General features: G+C 43.7%; 1 protein-coding gene across 3 annotated transcripts in view; it reads right to left on the bottom strand.

The window, feature by feature from the left end:
• Positions 1–19,701, bottom strand: part of rhobtb3 (Rho related BTB domain containing 3) — a 181,528-nt gene that overhangs the window by 35,540 nt on the left and 126,287 nt on the right. For 2 of the 3 annotated variants that reach the window (XM_069891828.1, XM_069891837.1), the window contains exons 5-7: positions 12,742–12,847; positions 8,511–8,873; positions 6,181–6,293 (exon numbers count right to left, since the gene is read on the bottom strand). In XM_069891828.1, coding sequence (XP_069747929.1) covers positions 6,181–6,293; positions 8,511–8,873; positions 12,742–12,847 — 582 coding nt within the window. The remainder of the gene's footprint in view (positions 1–6,180; positions 6,294–8,510; positions 8,874–12,741; positions 12,848–19,701) is intronic. The other variant, XM_069891846.1, reaches the window with a different exon arrangement.

Below are 19,701 nucleotides of genomic sequence, written 5' to 3'. Positions count from 1 at the left end.
AGTAGCATCACCCGGTCAACCAGAGGGTCGTTTTTTGAGTACCGGACATGGCGTCGCAGGAGGACAGGTCCAGGAACCGTGAGCCATGCCAGCATGGTTGTTCCTGATTTGGATTTTCTCGGGAAAGAGAACATCCTTTCATGGGGACTGGCATTTGTCGTGGTGCATAGGAGGGAGCGGATAAAATATAGGGCACTAGTGAGTATGTCCTGCCAGTGAGCGGTGGGGAGGCCTTTGGACTGGAGGGAAAGTGTGACCGCTTTCCAGACGGTGGCATTCTCTCTTTCAACTTGCCCATTACTGTGTGGGTTATAGCTGGTGGTCCTGCTCAAAGCAACTGAGGTACTGCCGCAGCTCAGCACTCATAAAGAGGACCCCCAGTCACTGTGGATGTAACTGGGGTACCCGAAGATGGCAAAATGCTGTGCAAGGCCTCTATGACTGAGGAGGCAGTCATGTTCAAGCAGGGCACAGCAAACGGGAAGCGAGAGTACTTGTCGATCACCATAAGAATGTAGGTCAATGGTAGGGGCCCCTTGAAGTCCATGCTTAGACATTCAAATGGCTGAGTGACTTTGATGATGTGGGTGTTCTCTGGGTGGAAGAAGTGGGGCTTGCACTCAGCGCACACCAGGCAGGCTTGGGTCATGGAGCGAATCTCCTGGACCGTGTAGGGCAGGTTGCGGACTTTAATGAATAGCGCGAACCTAGTAACCCCCGGATGACAGAGCTCCTCCTGGAGTTTCTGCAGCCTGTCCAGTTGTATGTTGGCACAAGTCTCCCTGGAGAGTGCGTCTGGCAGGTCATTAAGCTTTCCAGTCCAGTACTGTTTGTTGTAATTGAAGGTGGAGAGTTCTTGATCTTACCTCACTGGGTGGTGCTAAACGTGAATGAGACTGCGCATTGGTCAGTCAGCAGTGTAAAGCACCTGCCAGTGAGGTAGTGCCTCCAACGACCTACCACTTCGACTATGGCCTGGGCCTCCTTCTCGACAGAGGAGTGTCGGCTCTCTGGGCTCTGGAAGGTCCTGGAGAAGAAGACTACCGGCCAGTTGGCCTGGTTCAGGGTGTATCGCTCTCTACTTGGAATAGAATGGACTCGTAAATGTCTGATTTGATGCAGTCGAAGGCTGCTCTGGCTTTGGTTGACAGGGGGAAGAAGGCAGTCTTGATAAGTGGCCATGCCTTGTCAGCATAGGGTGGAACCCATTGGGCGTAATAAGAAAAGAAGCCCAGGCAACATCTGAGTGCCTTTTGGGTGTGGGAGGGGTTGACAGGTCCATGAGAGGACGCATGCAGTCAGGGTCTGGCATTACCACCCCGTTCTCCACCATGACACCTAGAATTGCGAGCCTAGTGGTCCAGAAAACACACTTGTTGAAATTGTAGGTTAAGTTCAGCCGAATCGCTGTCTGAAAAATTTTCTCAAGGTTGGCATCATGATCCTCCGTGTCAGGGCCGCAGATGGTGACATTGTCCAGATACGGAAAATTAGCTGTTAGCCCGTTCTGGTCTACCATCCGGTCCATTTCCCGCTGGAAAACCGCGACGCCATTCGTGACCCCAAAGGGTACCCTTAGGAATTGGTAAAGCTGCCCGTTCACTTCGAAGGCTGAGAAAGGTCGGTCTTCTTGGTGGATCGGGAGCTGGTTATAGGCCGAACGTAGGTCAATGGTGAAGAACACACAGTATTGGGTGATCTAATTCACCACATCCGTCATCTGTGGGAGGAGGAATGAGTCCAGAAGTGTGAAGCGGTTGACTATCTGGCTGTCCGCAGCTTCTCCCCGTTTTTAACAACCACCACCTGTGCCCTCCAGGGTCTTGTGCTGGGTTCGATAATGCCCTCATCCAGCAGTCTGCGCAGCTCACTTGTGATAAATTTCCTGCCTTCATAACTATACTGCTGGCATTTGGTGGCCACTGGTTTCCAGCCAGGGGTGAGGTTTGCGAAGAGTGCTGGAGGAGCGACTTGGAGGGTGGAGAGGCTACGTGGGGCGCAGGGGTTGGTGGTGTGAACCGTCGCTGGCAGGAGGCGTCCAAGGTGGAATGATTACAGACAGAGAGTGGAGAGTGGGCCCCCCATCGTGCAGGGAAACAGTTCGGAACTGGCATTGAAAATCCAATCCCAGCAATACAGGTGCGCACAGTTGAGGGAGGACTAACAGCTTAAAATCAGTAAATGTGATGCCCTGGACTTTCAGGGTCACCATGCAATACCCCTTCATCCCAGTCGAGTGTGATCTGGTCACCAATGAAATTTTTTGGTCAGTGGGGAGAATGACCAATCCGCTACATTGGGCCAGGTCTGGACGGATAAAAATCTCATTTGACTCCGAGTCAAATAATTTGTACAGTGTCCGTGCACTTTAATCAATTCCATCGCTTCTGTAAGGGGATGGGGGCAGTCCTGTTCCAGGGTCACTGATGCAGCAACCTGTGCTGGGGATTGTGGAGTCTTGCGTGATGATGTCACACAGCATCGGGCCTGAAGTGCACCACATGTGCGTGGTGACGTCACTGGAGCAGTCGGGCTGGAGTTGTCAGTGGCGAATGGCTGGGGCTGCTGCTCTCAGGCTGCCAACAGTAAGTGCTGGGATGCGCTGCTTGCAGTCGGCGGTGTGAAGGTCAGTCGGGCAGTCGTCAGTGGTAACGGCAGTGGGTACTGGGTCGGCGGTGTCGGTGGGTACCTGGTCGGCAGTGGCAGTTGCTGAAGTCAGGGCCAGGGCAGTCGTCACCGGAGTCGAAGCTGAGGCGATTGTCACTGAGGTCGGAGCTGAAACTGGGGCGGCCGTCACTTGAGTCAGAGGTGGGGCGGCCGTTATCGGGGTTGGGGCCGGGGCTTGGGCGGCTGTTGTTTCGGGTGGGCGGTCCAAGCAGGCCAATGTCATCGCAGCGAGGGTGGAGTGTCCCTTCTGTGCGTGGTGCCTGCATCGTGATTGGACAAGAGCTCTGATGAAGAGAAGTTTGAATGAGGGGATGATGATTGGGCCTCACACGAGAAACTGTGTTAGGCAGCAGCCATTTTGGAGCGACAGACTACAGCAAAGTGGCCATTTTTAAGGCACTTCTGGCACCTGGTTTTCCTTCCTTGCTTGTCCCTCCCGCAGATGTAGCACTTTGGGGTCGCATCAGGCAGGGTAGCAGTGGCAGCCAGGCCATCAGAGGGCCGTGGGGTAGTAGGGTTAAGATCAGGCATCCGACTCACTTCATAGCACGGGGTCCAACCTGAGAGTAAGCGTCCATACTTAAGGCCGCAGCCTCCATCGTGTCTACAATCCGGGTCGTGTCCTCTAGGTTTTCTCCCCCGTGCTCTAGCAGGCGCTGCCTCACCTCATTCAATCGGACCCCTGCCACATAAGCATTCTGAATGAGATCGTCGGTGGTTTCAGCTGCAGTTCTGTCTGTGCAGGCACAGGTTCTGCCAGGTAATGTTAGTGCTTGGAGGTAAGCTCTACAAGATTCACCGGGCAGTTGCCTCCTGGTCGCTAGCTTGTACCGGGCGTAGACCCTGTTCACAGGTTGCTCAGAGTCCTTTCAGCACCTTCATGGCTGCTGTGTAGGTGGCTGCATCCTGGATGCTCTCGTAGACCCTCGGGGACACCATAGACATCAATACTAGCTGTCAATGGCTATCCTCCACGACGGCAGGGTCAGTGCTGTAGGTAAGCCTCAAAACACCTCACCCAGTGCTTGAAATTATTCAGGGCAGTAGCTGACTATGGGTCAATGTTGAGGCGTTCCGGTCGCAGCATATGCTCCATCCCTAGAAAATTTTTTGTTAATAAAATTGTAGTGCATGTCGAAAGAATCAAAGAGGTGTTGATCCGAACCAAGGTTTTTATTAACAAAAGAATGGAGCGTATCACAGGTAGGTTGACCAGTCCAGAATGGCCTGGTCTGGCTAGGAGCAACCCTTTAAGACCTGCCAGTAGGCGTGGCTACACTCTCAGCCAATCACAGCCATCCTATACTACAATATACACATATATACATCAGTGATAGAATCCGTACTATCACAGCCAGTAATTATGTTAATTTTCTTCTGTTATTTTCCAGACATTGCACCTTTCTAAAACCATAATTCCCTCTCTCTCTCTCCCCCTTTCTAACTGGACCCTCTTCCCTTCATCTGGTCATTAATTTCTCCCGTTTTTATGCTTCCAATCCAATAAGTGCCCTATTGCTGGTTTCCTGTCCTAGTCACTAGTCAGACCATTAATTCTACTTGTCAGACCATCTATTGGCCAGGAAAAGGAGCTGGAAAATAGCACTGAGATTCAGATATTGATAGAATCTCAGTGTCCTCATCCAGATCAAGCACCTGGGTGCCAGATTGATTCATTCACTTCACCTATTTCTACTTTAAACACTTTTGCCACCCTTGAAAGAATTTTTAAAAATTTAAATGTAGACAATACAACATGAGTCCATGATGTCAAATTATACCCAATTAACCCCAGTACATTTCAAAAGGTGGGAGGAAACCAGAGTCCCCAGGGCAAACCCACACAGACATGGGAAGAACGGTACAAGCTCCTTACAGTCAGTGTGGGATTCGAACCCAAGTTCCAATTGCTGGCGCTGAAAAGACATTGCGTTAACCATTACACCAACCATGCTGCTCAGGAAAGAAATCAGAAATAAATATAAAAGTGCTGGTAATATTCAGCAGGACAGGGAAAATTTGGAGAAAGAAAGAAGAGTTAATGGTTCCAGGTGTATGATTTTTCTATCAGTACTAGAAAAAGTTAGTTTCAATCTTCTTCAGCATGATGCTGAACCAAGCCATGAAAGACCTCAACAATGAAGACGCTGTTTACATCCGGTACCGCACGGATGGCAGTCTCTTCAATCTGAGGCGCCTGCAAGCTCACACCAAGACACAAGAGAAACTTGTCCGTGAACTACTCTTTGCAGACGATGCCACTTTAGTTGCCCATTCAGAGCCAGCTCTTCAGCGCTTGACGTCCTGTTTTGCGGAAACTGCCAAAATGTTTGGCCTGGAAGTCAACCTGAAGAAAACTGAGGTCCTCCATCAGCCAGCTCCCCACCATGACTACCAGCCCCCCCACATCTCCATCGGGCACACAAAACTCAAAACGGTCAACCAGTTTACCTATCTCGGCTGCACCATTTCATCAGATGCAAGGATCGACAACGAGATAGACAACAGACTCGCCAAGGCAAATAGCGCCTTTGGAAGACTACACAAAAGAGTCTGGAAAAACAACCAACTGAAAAACCTCACAAAGATAAGCGTATACAGAGCCGTTGTCATACCCACACTCCTGTTCGGCTTCGAATCATGGGTCCTCTACCGGCATCACCTACGGCTCCTAGAACGCTTCCACCAGCATTGTCTCCGCTCCATCCTCAACATTCATTGGAGCACTTTCATCCCTAACGTCGAAGTACTCGAGATGGCAGAGGTCGACAGCATCGAGTCCACGCTGCTGAAGATCCAGCTGCGCTGGGTGGGTCACGTCTCCAGAATGGAAGACCATCGCCTTCCCAAGATCGTGTTATATGGCGAGCTCTCCACTGGCCACCGTGACAGAGGTGCACCAAAGAAAAGGTACAAGGACTGCCTAAAGAAATCTCTTGGTGCCTGCCACATTGACTACCGCCAGTGGGCTGATATCGCCTCAAACCGTGCATCTTGGCGCCTCACAGTTTGGCGGGCAGCAACCTCCTTTGAAGAAGACCGCAGAGCCCACCTTACTGACAAAAGGCAAAGGAGGAAAAACCCAACACCCAACCCCAACCAACCAATTTTCCCCTGCAACCGCTGCAACCGTGTCTGCCTGTCCCGCATTGGACTTGTCAGCCACAAACGAGCCTGCAGCTGACGTGGACATTTACCCCCTCCATAAATCTTCGTCCACGAAGCCAAGCCAAAGAAAAAAGAAAGAAGAAAAAGTTAAAAGATCTTGATTGAACACAGAGACAACAGAAAGGAAGGAAAGAAAAAAGGGTAGAAGAGAGGAGGAAGGATGACAGCAGAAGAAAAGAATGAATAATTTTGAAAATTTAAGTATTAGAATAGAGAAACACACAGTTATGGAGTAGATGTAATTTTATACCACATTTTGTACCATTAGAACATAGTTTTAAATAATAGTAGAACAGATTAAAAATGAAACCAAGTTTCCAGACCAAGTAGATGTCTTTAACATACCTTAGTATTGGATTTGAAGAGTAGTTTGAGTGTTTTGAGCATTTGCCTGACTTCTTCTGGATTTTTTAACTTCTTGCAGAGGACTGTTTTCAGTCCCTCCCAGCTGTCTGTCCCTAGTCACAGATCAGACCTTTTAATAATTCATTATCAAACCAAATTACAAATGGTAAAATTTAATACATTATCTTTTAATTAATTCTGCATTTACATATGTCAAGCTTTCTGCAATCTTGTGGCTAAAAACAAAGCCATTAAAGCAATTTACTTTTAATTTTATCTTCCCATTTTAAATTTTAAAATTAATTTCAGACATATAGCACAGTAACAGGCCATTTTGGCCCACGAGCCTGTACAACCCAATTACACTCAACTGACCTAAATGTCCTCTTGGTACATTTTGAATGGTGGGAGGAAATTGGAGTTCCTCGGGAAAACCCACACAGACATAGGGAGAACATACAAACTCCTTATAGACAGCACGGGATTCGAACGCCAGTCCTAATCGCTGGCATTATAAAGGCATCACACTAACTGATACATCAATCATGCCGTCCACAGTTAACATAGTATAATGATCAGAGTTTATTGTCATACACTTAAGTACAATGCGGTGGCACGGTTGGCATAGCAATTAGCACAATGCCTTTACAGTGCCAGCGATCGGGATGCAAATCCCACGCTGTCTGTAAGGATTTTGTATGTTCTCCCCGTGTCTGTGTGAGTTTTTCCTGGGGGCCCCAGTTTCCTACCACCTTTCAAAATGTACTGGGGATACAGGTAAGTCAATTGAGTGGTACAGGCTTGTGGGCCAAAATGGCCTGTTACTGTGCTGTATGTTTAAAATGTATTTAAGTTTTCAATGTACAAATGCACTTCAATTATTGCTTGCCGCAGCTACACAGGTGCATTATATTTGGACCACAAAGTAGCAACTCTTGGGAATTAAGAGCAAGCAGTAATTTTATAGTAAGTACCAATTTTTTGACCAAGCACATGATTCCAATAGGCTCTGCCAATCATGCTCTTGCTTAGATGGTAAGTGGCCAATACTCCAGCCACTCAGTTGGCAGCTGCATGTGGATCAACATATCAGAGATACGGCTTGGATGCTCAAAGTCAACTTGCAACTTTTTAATGGACACGATTAACTGCTGTGTCGGAGGAGGGATAGAGTGAAGACAGGTAGGTAGAGAATGGGGCAATTGCCCCACAACTTGATTCACTTCCTTTTCAGTTGGCATGTGAGAGGAAAAGGGGGAAGACAACAATAAGCAGGAACTCCTTCAAGATATTTGATTCCAGGAAATTGTCTCAGTTCATCAATCCAGTGAAACCAGGTAAACACAAGTAAGGACCAGTCTTGCTATGTAATATTAGCATTCTAATTCATCAATATGTTCACTGGAAGAAAAACATGCATGTCATGTTTTTAATGTTGTTAATGCAGGGCATAACATCACCGCGATGTCCAAGTAAAAAAGTATATTATGCGAACTCTGGGGGAAACACTGAGATTGCACAAATTTATCTCATTCAGAAGCACTTCAGTATCACCTGAACATCTTAACTGTGTGTAATATTCGCAAGTGTTGAGTGGACATTAAAAGTTTGAGGAAAGTGAAAAACTATAACACAATGGCTGGGTTTGTCAAAGAGAATCCTACAGGCTAGATCATTATGGTTTTTTTGTAAAGAAAGGATTGAAGAAGTTGAGTGAGAACTGGAAAATCTGTTGCACTGAGTAGAAAAAAGTTTATTTAGCTAGATTTAGCAATAGAATGGAACTTCAGGTCAGCATAGGAAGCAAGAGATATGACTTGGTGTTATCATCACATAAAAAAACCTCCTCTGTGCTATACATTAATGGGAAGAGCAACCTATTAATTAAGCCTCAGCGGAGTCTCAGAAGTGACCTGTTGCTGGCAATACACAAAAGTGCTGAAGAAAACTCAGCAGGCCACAGGGCATCCATAGAAATTAATAGGCAAGAAATGTTTCAGGCCAGAGCCCCTCATCAGGATTCCTGACAAAGGTCTCAGGCCTGAAACTCTTATTCCCTTTTACTTCCAATGGATGGTACCTGACCTGATGAGTTTCTCCAACACTTTTGCATGTTATACTCTATCCCAGTAACTGCAGATATTATTTTTTGACCTATCACTGGTCTCTCAACTGTCTATAATTACAATTCAATTACTCCATTTGTATTTTAACCTTTGGGAAGGCATACAGGAAGTTCTAAAATAGCTATTCAACAAAATAATGTAAAGAAAACTCTCTGGGATTGTCAAGCCCTGCATCTTAACTCTTCAGCAGTACAGGTTCTATACCTGCATAAATGAACTTCAAGACCTCTGAGAAGCAGGCACAGAGCAGTGAGTCTAAAATGATGACCCTTACTGGCTGGCTGTTATGAAGTAAAGTTTGGCTGGAGTTCAATGCAATGTCCTTTTCTATTACAAACAGATTGTCAGAAATCTTTCCAGGTAATTCATGAGGGTTGTTGGGGATCTCCACACCAAATAGAAACATGAAGATATAGCTTGCTGAGCACAGCACAATCCTGTGAGCTCGAGCCACCTCTTGTCCATCCTTGGAAGAAAAGAGCACATCCATACACAGAGAGTTGTGGTAAAGGCTTCGCAAGTCAGAATGGTATCGGGATGTCTCAATCTTTAAACATGGTAGTTTGACTAGAGGAAAAACAACAAAGTCAATAATCAATTTCAGTTTAAAACTAAAAATAGGTATATGCTCTGTGTGTGTGTGTGTGTGTGTGTGTGTGTGTGTGTGTGTGTGTGTGTGTGTGTGTAAATAATAAAAACATGTTAAGACCTGTGTGTGTAATAGAAACATGTTAAGACCTGTTCCCTATCCACAAGGTTAATAACCTAGCAAATAGATTAAGCCAGTATCACTATGCACATTTTCACAAGAGGAAAAACCTAGCACAATAACTTACCACCATTTAATAATACTTTTCCACTCCAAATGTCTGTGCAGTAATGATAATTCTTTTGAAATAAATGGGAATGTAATTTTTTAAAGCACATATTTTTTTTAAATAGAAATTTGGATGTCAATTCACCATACACCAAAAATTGTCTGAAGAATATCTTAATGTTGGAGGAGACCATTTTTGAGTGTCTCTTGTGACCACTCGAAACAGGCAATATGATCATTAGAAAAGCAAATATGGAGCATAATACCAGTTTTAGATTCCCTCTGGAAAAATAATTGCAGAGCTGACCTAATGCCTCGGCTCACAGCGTGATTCCTGGAAGGATTTGGCCTGTTAAACTTTTACCGACTGTATGTTGCAACAATCCACCAACTCCCACTCTGCCCCTTGCTCCCCTTGGATCTGCAAATTCTTTCCTTTCAAGTATATCTCTAGCTCCATATGGAAGGCTGGAATTTAATTGGCTTTCATTATTATCTTAGCAGTGTGTTCTAGCCCTTAACAAATTGCTGTGAAAAAATATTTTTGTTAATTTCAGTTCATTTGACTTCACCTTCATCCAATGACTTCTAGCTCTTTATTTCTCTGCCAAAAGCAACTGTTTCTCTCCATGAATTCTCCCCTTATTCTTTGTAATTTTAAATACCTCTCTAAAAACTTGCATACTCCCAAGGAGTACAGGGTGAAACACGAAAGTCTACAGATGCTGTGATTGAAGTAAAAACACAATGCTGGAGAAACTCAGTGTCCCTTATAGAGCAAAGATAAAGATAAAAAAAACAATGTTTTGGGCTTGATGATGGGCTGAAGCTCAAAACGTCGATTCTGTATCTTTATCTTTTCTATATGAGGGACACTGTTTGACCTACTGAGTTTCTCCAGCATTGTGTTTTTACCCCAAGGAGAACACTTCAGCTTCTCCAGTCTATCCACATTGTTAAATTCCCTCCTATCTGAATAATTTTGCTGGCTCTCTTCCACATCCTCTCCAAAGCTGTCACATCTCTCCCAAGTGTGCTGCCCAGAACTGGACTCCTCACTGTAGTTATGGTCAAATCAGTGTTTTATAAATATAGTAAAACCTCGTTAGAACGCGGTAGTTGGGGTCCAAGATTTCATACCATGTTACAGCCAAGTCGCGGAACAGATGCATATATGTCATGATTCAGGAAGCAGGAAAACAGAATACTGTGACTCAAACCCTATAATAAGTCCTTTAAGACCTTTAAACTCCACATGTTAACAAACACATCTGGTAAATGAGACATAAGAATCCATTTATGAGTTTGTGGCTGTTAGCCACTGTTAGCCTGGCATCCTAAAATCAATGTTTGGTGTCCACAGACACCGCGCTATAAGCAATTCTGCGGATCAATGAATCTCGTTCTAATGAGGTTTCACTGTATTTATCGTAACTTCTCTGTTAATGTTGTAAAATGATTATAATATGAATGTTTGTACCATGATGCTGCCACAAAACACCAAATTTCATGATTGTTCATGACGATAAATTCTAATTTTGAAATGAGTATGTACCATTTGAAACTTTCGAATGCTCAGGCATCATCGTTGAATCCCACAAAGATCGTAGCTACAGCCTCTGGAGTTTCTGCCTTGCGTTTTGTTTTTATCAGTTTGTGGCCCATGCAGAATCTAAATGACATCTTTTTATTGACTCAGGGCGAAGAAGACTCATTTTGTGCCTATTTCATGCCCTCCAACTCCAGGACTAATTATTGGTCCCTGATCTTCCCCACCTCCCACAATTCTTTTGCTGTTCACATGTGTAAAGAAGAGTTGAGGGATTTCCTTTCATGTTTGCTGCCCATCTTTCCTCAAGCTTTCTATTTGCCTCTTGTTTATTTCTTCACATAACATCTTCACTTTCTTTTCTCAGCCTCGTTCTTACTTACATTAATAATTGGGCACTTGATTGTTTTTTTAACTGCTTTGTTCCACTCTGTCTTTTTGGATATTCACGGAGTTGATTTAATGTCCTTGTCTTATTGATTCATGAGAAGGTACGTGAAATGCAACTGAGGTCACTGTACTCTTTGGTCAATTATCTTTTTGCTTGCCTTACTTTAATTTCTATTCACATGGGCTTTGATTTTCACTTTGGCATCCTTTCTAATAGCATAAGGTTTAGCCTTATGATTTTTATTTCCTTTTCCAGGATGCAGGGCTGCCAGAGGCAGTGGTAGAAGCAGATATGATAGTAGCATTTATGAGGCTTCTAGACAGACACAGAAATATGCAGGGAATGTGCAAGGAGCAGAGAATTAATTTAGTTTGGCATCATGCTTGGCGCAGACATCATGGGTTGAAATGCATGTTCCTGAACTGTTCTATGTTCTACAGGCCCACTCATACTTGCTCATTTGGCCTGCCTCATTTCCTAACAGTACCATCTACCCTACAATGCCAGAAAGACAACAGATTGAAGAAAGTTCTGGACATCTTTCAGACTGTGGTGATATGTAATTACACCACTAGGTCACCATGGGTCACCCCGGTGACCTTGTATATAAAGCAGTCCAGAGCTACAGTCTAGCCTTCCAGGTTTGTCTTGCAGAGAGACAATACCTCATAGTGTACATATAGTTTATTAAAGCTGTCTTACACTCGCACTGCTGGTGTGCTTATTGTCAGTACACAGACATTGGTTCCACGCTTTCTTCCCTCTGGTATTATTGTGCCATCTCTGGATAGTTCCTCATACCTCTCCTACACATAATATTCCTTCTGTCAACAGTGGTCATGAATACAACATGGGATTTATGTCATTCCTCTCACAGCCATTTGTATCTGAAAACTATTGATGGGGGGAAAAAACATCTTAAAGCCCTCAACACTGGAAAGCACCTTGTGTTGACCACGGCCACCTCTCCCAACCACTCCTCACCCCTCCACACTTGGTATCCTTTTGTGTTTCAACAGAGAGCTCCATTTAAACAATGAAATATTAATCTCTTAACTGGTGTGTTAATTATTTTTAAAAATATATATATTTAGACATACAGCACAGTAACAGGCCATATCAGTCCATGGCGCCCAATTTACACCCAATTAACCTACACCCCGGTATGTTTCAAATGAGGGGGGAGGAAACTAGAGTCCCTGGAGAAAAACCATGCAGACACAGGGAGAACGTACAGACACTGGCGCTGTATCAACAGTGCGCTAATCCCTACACTAATTGTGCCTCCCTGATAAATTATAATTAAGTAAATAATTTTGTTAAATCTTTAAATACAAAATTAAGGGTTCTTTATGGTCTGCACCTTAAATAACGAAGAACAATAGTGTGGTTACCTTGCACGTCTTACTCAGCTCTTACAATGAGCTGAAGTTTTACCTGACCAGAATGGGTTGAATTCATGGCCGACTTATAGAAATAGTCCTCTGAAGTAGTTTACTTATTCTCATGATTAGTCAAAACACTGAGTTGATTATTCAACTGTAATGGTGAAATAATCTTAGTGATATAAATAAAATTAATTTTTCTGGAGTTCATTGTCAAAGGAACAATTTGGCCATTGCCCATATTCTCATTACATATCCATACAAAAGCACTTTCCTTCAATATATTCTTTTACCTGGCTCTTTAAGTCTTGGCGGAGGAACTAGTTGGGGTCTGCTACTCCTTTTCTTTTTCTTCTGAGAGGACTTCTGTTTCAAACATTGGATGATGAAGTATTCTAGCTGTTAAATCAAACAAAACGTAAGGACAGGAATCTAAATTACACAGATCCAAATAGCTGGGGAATGAACCTTTTGCATGCTTTTCCCAAATGCTGCACCTCTCTCATCAACAATAGTTCCTTTACCCTTAACTCCCTTCCTTGTCTCAGTGGGACAAATCTATACAGAGTTCCATGCAAGTGGACCCGAAACAACTCCCGCATTTCTGTTGTGGATTTTCCCATTAACATTGGATCTCAATTAATGCTCTCAAGTTTCTGCCCAACACAATTGTAGATAGCCCTTCCCTTATTAAATACTTTCCTATATTGTCTGTATCTGTCCTTGTCCACGGCTACACTAAAGGATGAAGAGTTGTAGTCACTATTCCCATAATATTCGCCCACAGCGAAGTCTGTCAACTAATCAGGTTCATTGCCCAGTACTAATTTAGACATACAGCACAGTAACAGGCCATTTCGGCTCACGAGTCAGTGCGGCCCAATTTACACCCATTCTACACCCTGTATATGTTTTGAACTGTGGAAGGAAATCAGAGCCCCTGGGGAAATCCCACGCAGACATGAAACCATGTAAAAACTCCTTACACACAGCGTGGGATTCGAACCCCTGTCCTGATCCCTGGAGCTGAAAAGGCACTGCGCTAGCCAACTTTGTCACCCAGAATGTTCTAGTACACCTATACTAGATCCAGTATGTCCTCCCCTCTGATTGGCTTATTAACATTTAGTCATGAATCCTTCTCGGACATTCCCAGCAAATTCTTAACCATCCAAACCCTTGGCATTAAGGAGATACCAATCAATATTAAGGAAGTTGAAGTCACCCATGACAACACTATTATTTTGCACTTTAACAAAATCTGCCTATTTATCTCTTCCTACGTGGCCGGATAACTATTTGGGGGCCTATAGTATACTCCCATTACTGCTTCCTTTTTTATTTCAGACTTATACCCACACCGACTCAGCAGACAATTCTTCCATGACATCCTTTCTTTCTTCAGCTGTGATACTGTCCCTGATTAGCAAAACTGTTCCCTTCTCCCTTTATTACCTCCTTCCTTTTTCTGTTGGAAACACCTAAATAACGAATCATCAAGCAGCTAATCCTTCCCTTGTGTCAGCCAGGACTTTGTAATGACCAGCACCCACTGTATCGTAATTCCATGCACTAATTATCACCCTTAGTCTTAATACATCTCACATTAAAGTAAGCTCATTTCAACCCATCCAACTGCCTGCAGTTACGCTTCATTCACTGCCTGCCTTCCCTTACTGTCTTCACTTCACACTGCATTTACCTTGACACCAACTGTTCCATCTCTGACTGAACACTCTGGTTCGTCTCCCCCAATAAACTCATGATTTCAGATGTGAGGTGTACCATATCTGAGTTAGCTGAGTTTCTTTGGATTAAGAGAGAAATTGTTGACTTTTCTTCCAGTGGCTAAAAAATTAGTTTAAGCTCATTGTTTATGGGTGAATCATTCAAGCACAGAATAGTACTTTAAAATAAATCTGCCCTCCACAGAGTGAATCTAATGAAGAGTGGTGTAAACCATAAGTCCAAATTGGATTGATTGCCAATTCACGGTAAGGTGATAAAACCCTAGAACTTTAGAAGATGACAGCAAAGAAACAGGCCCCCTCATAATTTTAAATATCTCTATCAAATCTCCCCTCATTCTTTTACGCTCGAGAGAATAAAATCCTAACCTGTTTAACCTTTACCTGTCAAATATCAGAATCAATAAAATTACTGCAAAAATACTAAATGTCAAACCTGATTTTTCAGAAATTGTAAAGGAGTTTTGTGAGTTTTTAAAAAATAATGTAGAGATACTGCTCAGTACCAGGCCCTTCTGGACTACGAGCCCATGCCACACAAACACACCAATTAACCTACAAACCTGGTATATTTTTAGTGAGTGGAAGAAAACTGGAGCATCTGAAGGAATCCCACACAGACATGGAAAGAACTACAAATTCCTTACAGACAGCACCAGACGTGAACACGGGTCGCTGCCACTATAACAGTAATGCGCTAACTGCAATGCTAACCGTGCCACCCTATGCTAACCGTCATAAAATATCTATGTAGTTTGTACCTCCACTTCCACAGGAGGCCTAGTTTATTTCCAAAATGGACCCCTTCTCCTTTGACACACCTCTTCCAGCAGGACATATTCAGCATCAAATGTTACCAGCACGACTCAGTACACCACGATGATCATTTATGCAACATTTCTATTCTGATCAATTTTCCAGCTGCCACTATTTTCATTTAATGTATTCTTTACCTGACATTAATAACTTCCCATTCCTGGCAGTCCTTGTCATTTTAGAATGATAGAACCATAGAACATTATTGCACAGAAACAGGCCTGTTATCCATTCAAGTCTGTGCTAAACTGCTATTCTGCCTAGTCCCACTGACCTGCACCCAGTCCATATCCCTCCATACCCCTCCCACCTATCTAACTGTTAAAATTGAGTCCACATTCACTACTTCAGCTGGAGATTCATTACACACTCCCACCATTTTCTGCTCAAGTCCAAGTTTAATCATCATCCAACTGTACCAATACAACCTGATGAAACAGCGTTCTCTGGTCCCCAGTGCAAAACGCACAAACAGACATCACATACATACAGATAAATGATACATAGACACAGACCTATGCACATATAATAAAATAAATATTATTTAAAAGTAGTAGAGTCACCAGTAGTTGTTCAATAGTCATTCAGCAGTCTCACTGCCCATGGGAAGAAACTGTTCCAAAAGCTGGTGTTTCTGGCTCTAATACTGCCTTATCTCTTTCCCGACAGGAGTAACTGGAAGATGCTGTGTACAGGGTGATAGGGGTCCTCAGGGATTTTACTAGCCATTTTAAACAGAAATCCCAGTAAATCACACTGATAGAGGGTTGGGAGACCCAAGTAATTCTCTGCTGCTCTTATGCTCCCAGGGATTGACATCGAATCCAATGCTCTATGCAACCATACCACACTGTGATTCAGCTCACTAGCATGGTCTCTCTAGAGCTCCTGTAGAAATTTGACAATAATGCTGGTTGGTAGCCTTGCCTACCTCAGCCTTCTAAGGAAGAGCAGTTGTTGTGCCTTCCTGACAAGCGAGGAGATGTTGTTTCCAGGACTCCGAGGAACGGTGCTCTTTGATCTCCCCAAATCGGAGCTATTAATGTGTAGAAGAGAGTGGTCTTCCCTCATCTTCCTGAAGTCCATAATCACCTCCTTTGTCATGTCCATGTTGAGTCAGTTTGTTATCCTCGCACCATTTCACGATATTTTCCACCTCTTCTCTGTATTGCAATTCAATGTTGTTGCTGATGAGGCCAACGACTGTTGTCACATCTGCAAACAATTACTCTGTTGAAGCATGATTTGGCAATGCCACCTTAGCCTTGAGGTGTTGCAATACTCAGTGTGATGATGCTCGATGCTCTGCTGCCAACCCGGACAGACTGTGGTCTTTCCGTTAGGAAGTCCAGGATCTAGTTACAGAGAGGGTATAAGAGTATTCCAGTGAGGACAACTTCTCCACCTGCCTTTGGGGAATGATTGCATTAAACATCGAGCTGAAGTAGCCTCGTGGATAAGGTGTCATTCTCCAGTTGGGTCAGGATAGTGTGGAGGGACAAGGCTATAATATCATCAGTGGAATGGTTCTGTTTGTAGTCAAATGTAAATGGGTCCAGTGTCTCTGGGATGTGTAAAGAAGCTATTCCTATTTTTCACCTTAAACCTATCCCCTTTCACTCATGGTGAAAACATGTAAATGTTGGAGAAACTCAGCTGGTCTTGCAGTGTCCATAGAAGGGAAAGATGTAGATGTTTCAGGCCTGTGCCCATACCTTGAGGAAGGACACAATATCCCAAAAATGTTTTGTACAACTTTACCATAGCATTCCAACTCCTATACTCAATACTTTTATTTATAAAGGCCCATATGCCAAAAGCTCTCTTTACAACTCTTTCTATCTGTGGCATCACTTCCATGGAATTACATATCTGTATTCCTCAATCCCTCTGTTCTCCCACAATCCTCAGTGCCCTATAATTTACTGTGATTGTCCTACCTTGGTTTGTCCTTCCAAAATGCAACACCTCACACTTGTCTGCATTAAATTCCATCTGCAATTTTTCCAGCTGGTTCAGATCTTTCTGCAAGCTTTGAAAGCCTTCCATGTTGTCCACAACGCCTCCAATCTTTGTGTCAAGAGCAAACTCACTGATCCAATTTACCACATTGTCATCCATATCAATGATCTGGATGATAAACAACAATGGACCCAGCACTGATCCCTGAGGCACATCTCTAGTCACAGGCCTCCAGTCTGAGATACAACCATCCGCTACCAATCTTTGGTTTCTTCCATAAGGCAAATGTCGAATCCAGTTTACTACCTCACCATGAATACCGACATCTGAATCTTCCTGACTAACCTCCCATGTAGGACCTTGTCAAAGGCCTTACTAAGGCCCACACAGACAACATCCACAGCCTTTTCTTCTTCAACTTTCCTGGGAACCTCCTCAAAAAAAATACTTTCAGAATGGTTAAACACGACCTACCACACACAAAGCCATGTGGACTATCCCTAATTAGTCCCTGACTATCCAAATACTTGTATATCTAATCTCTTGGGACACCTTCCAAAAATTTACCTACTACTCACATCAGGCTTAATGGCCTATGATCTTGAGGGTTACTTTTGGAGCCTTTTTTGAACAACAGAACATTTGCTACCCTCCAATCCTCCGGCACTAGACCTGTGGCTAAGGACTTTTTAAATATTTCTGCCAGAGCCCCCTGCAATTTCTACACTAGCCTCCCTCAAGATCCAAGGGAATATTTTGACAGCCTCTAGGGAGCAAGCACCTCCTCCTCTTTAACCTGTATAGGTGCCATGGCCTCACTGTTTTCCTTACTTGCCACAACTCTGTTCTCTCCCATCTCTTCTAGTTCAGTATATAGCTAACCACTCTGATCTTCAAGGGTCCAATTTTGTCCCTTACCATCCATTTGCTCTTAATATACCAGTAGAAACCCTTCGAATTTTCCTTCATATTTTCTGCCAAAGCAGCCTATGTCTTCTTTTAGATTTCAGAATTATAAATTATTGTCAGAGCACACACATAACATGATTCTTTTTCCTGTGGGCGAAGGTAGTGTAAAAAATGTACACAATGTACACCTGTAAACAATAAAGAAATGTAAACAAGCTGTGCATTGCAGAGAGGAAAAAAAAACAATAAGGTGCAAAAGTAAGACTACTGGATTGATTTTATTGTTGAGGATTCTGATGGTGGAAAAGTAGGAGCTGTTCCTGAACCTGGCGGTGCAAGTCTTGTGGGACTTACACCTCTTTCCTGATGGTAGCAGGAAAAATAGAGTGTGTACTGGGTGATGTGAATCTTTGATGATTGCTGCTGCCCTCTAACAGCAGTGTTCCCTGTAGATGTTATCGATGATGGGGTGGGTTTTGCCTGTGATGTCCTGGACTCCGTCCATTACCATTTGGAGGGGCACCATTTGGTATGGACTCCATCCATTACCATTTGGAGGGACACCATTTGGTATGGTGTCCCCATACCAGACCATGATGCAGCCGGTCACCACACTTTCCACCATTCCTCTGTAGAAATTTGCTGGGTTTCTGATGACATACCAAACCTCCACAAACTCCTGAGGAAGTAGAGGTGCTGACATGCTTTCTTCACAAAGCCAATAGTGTGTTGGGTCCAGAAAAGATCCTTCGAGATAGTGATTCGCAAAAACTTAAATTTTTTCACCCTCTCCACCTCTGATCCCTATGATCACTAGATCGTACACCTCTGGTTTTTCCCTTCCTGAAGTCAACAGTCAGCTCCTTAGTTTGGTGATAATAGGTGTGAGGTTGTTGTTGGTGCATCATTCAGCCAACTTTTCAAAATCCCTCCAGTATGTGGACTCATTGCCCCTTTTTATACAACCCACTATATGGTTGTATCATCAGCAAACTTGTTGATGGTACTATTGTCAAACTGAGCCACACAGTCGTGGGTGTGAAGTGAGCAGAGCAGGGAGCTAAGAACGCAGCCCTGTGCTGCTCCAGTACTTTTAGCCTTCCTGATTTCCTTTGTTTTTCTTGCATTTTTATACTCCTCAATTAGCTCATTTGCTTCTTGTTGTCTCTACCTGCTATATACATTCTTAACCAGATTCCCAATACTCCTTAAAACTGAGGTTCCCTATGCCTGCTAACATTGCCTTTAATCCTGACAGGAACATACAATCTCTCGCTTCTCAAAATTTTGGCTTTGAATGTCTTCCACTTATCCAGCGCATCCTTGCCAGAAATCATCCTATCTCAATCCATGCTCTCTAGATCCTTTCTCATTTCCTCAAAATTGGCCTTTCTCCAATTTGGAATCTCAAACTGAGGAGAAGTCCTACCCTTATCCATTATTATCTTGAAACTAATAGTATTGATCATTGGACCCGTGCTCCCCTACACATGCAGCTGTCATCTGTTCCCTAATAGGAGATCCAGTATTGTATTTTGTTAGTGATGTACCTCCCTGAACCACTCTAATCCACGACGATTCCCCCAAAGCTCTGAACAGATAGTTGCTGCATTGTTATGTGCAGGGGATGAGGTAGTTACAGCACCTGGTCCAGTGATGTGTGCAGGGCTGGTGGGGGGGTGTCACATGGATATTTCTACTGGTTTTGTATGTTCATCAAGTTGTTCTATTGCACTCCATGAAAAAGTGAATACTCTGCTTATGGAGGTATGTTGGAGGCAAAATGAAAAGATTGAAAAGCAAACCATCTTATCTTGG

This window comes from Narcine bancroftii, chromosome 1 (assembly GCF_036971445.1).
Source record: "Narcine bancroftii isolate sNarBan1 chromosome 1, sNarBan1.hap1, whole genome shotgun sequence".
Lineage (NCBI taxonomy): Eukaryota > Metazoa > Chordata > Chondrichthyes > Torpediniformes > Narcinidae > Narcine > Narcine bancroftii.
This window is presented reverse-complemented; position numbering and strand designations above follow the sequence as displayed.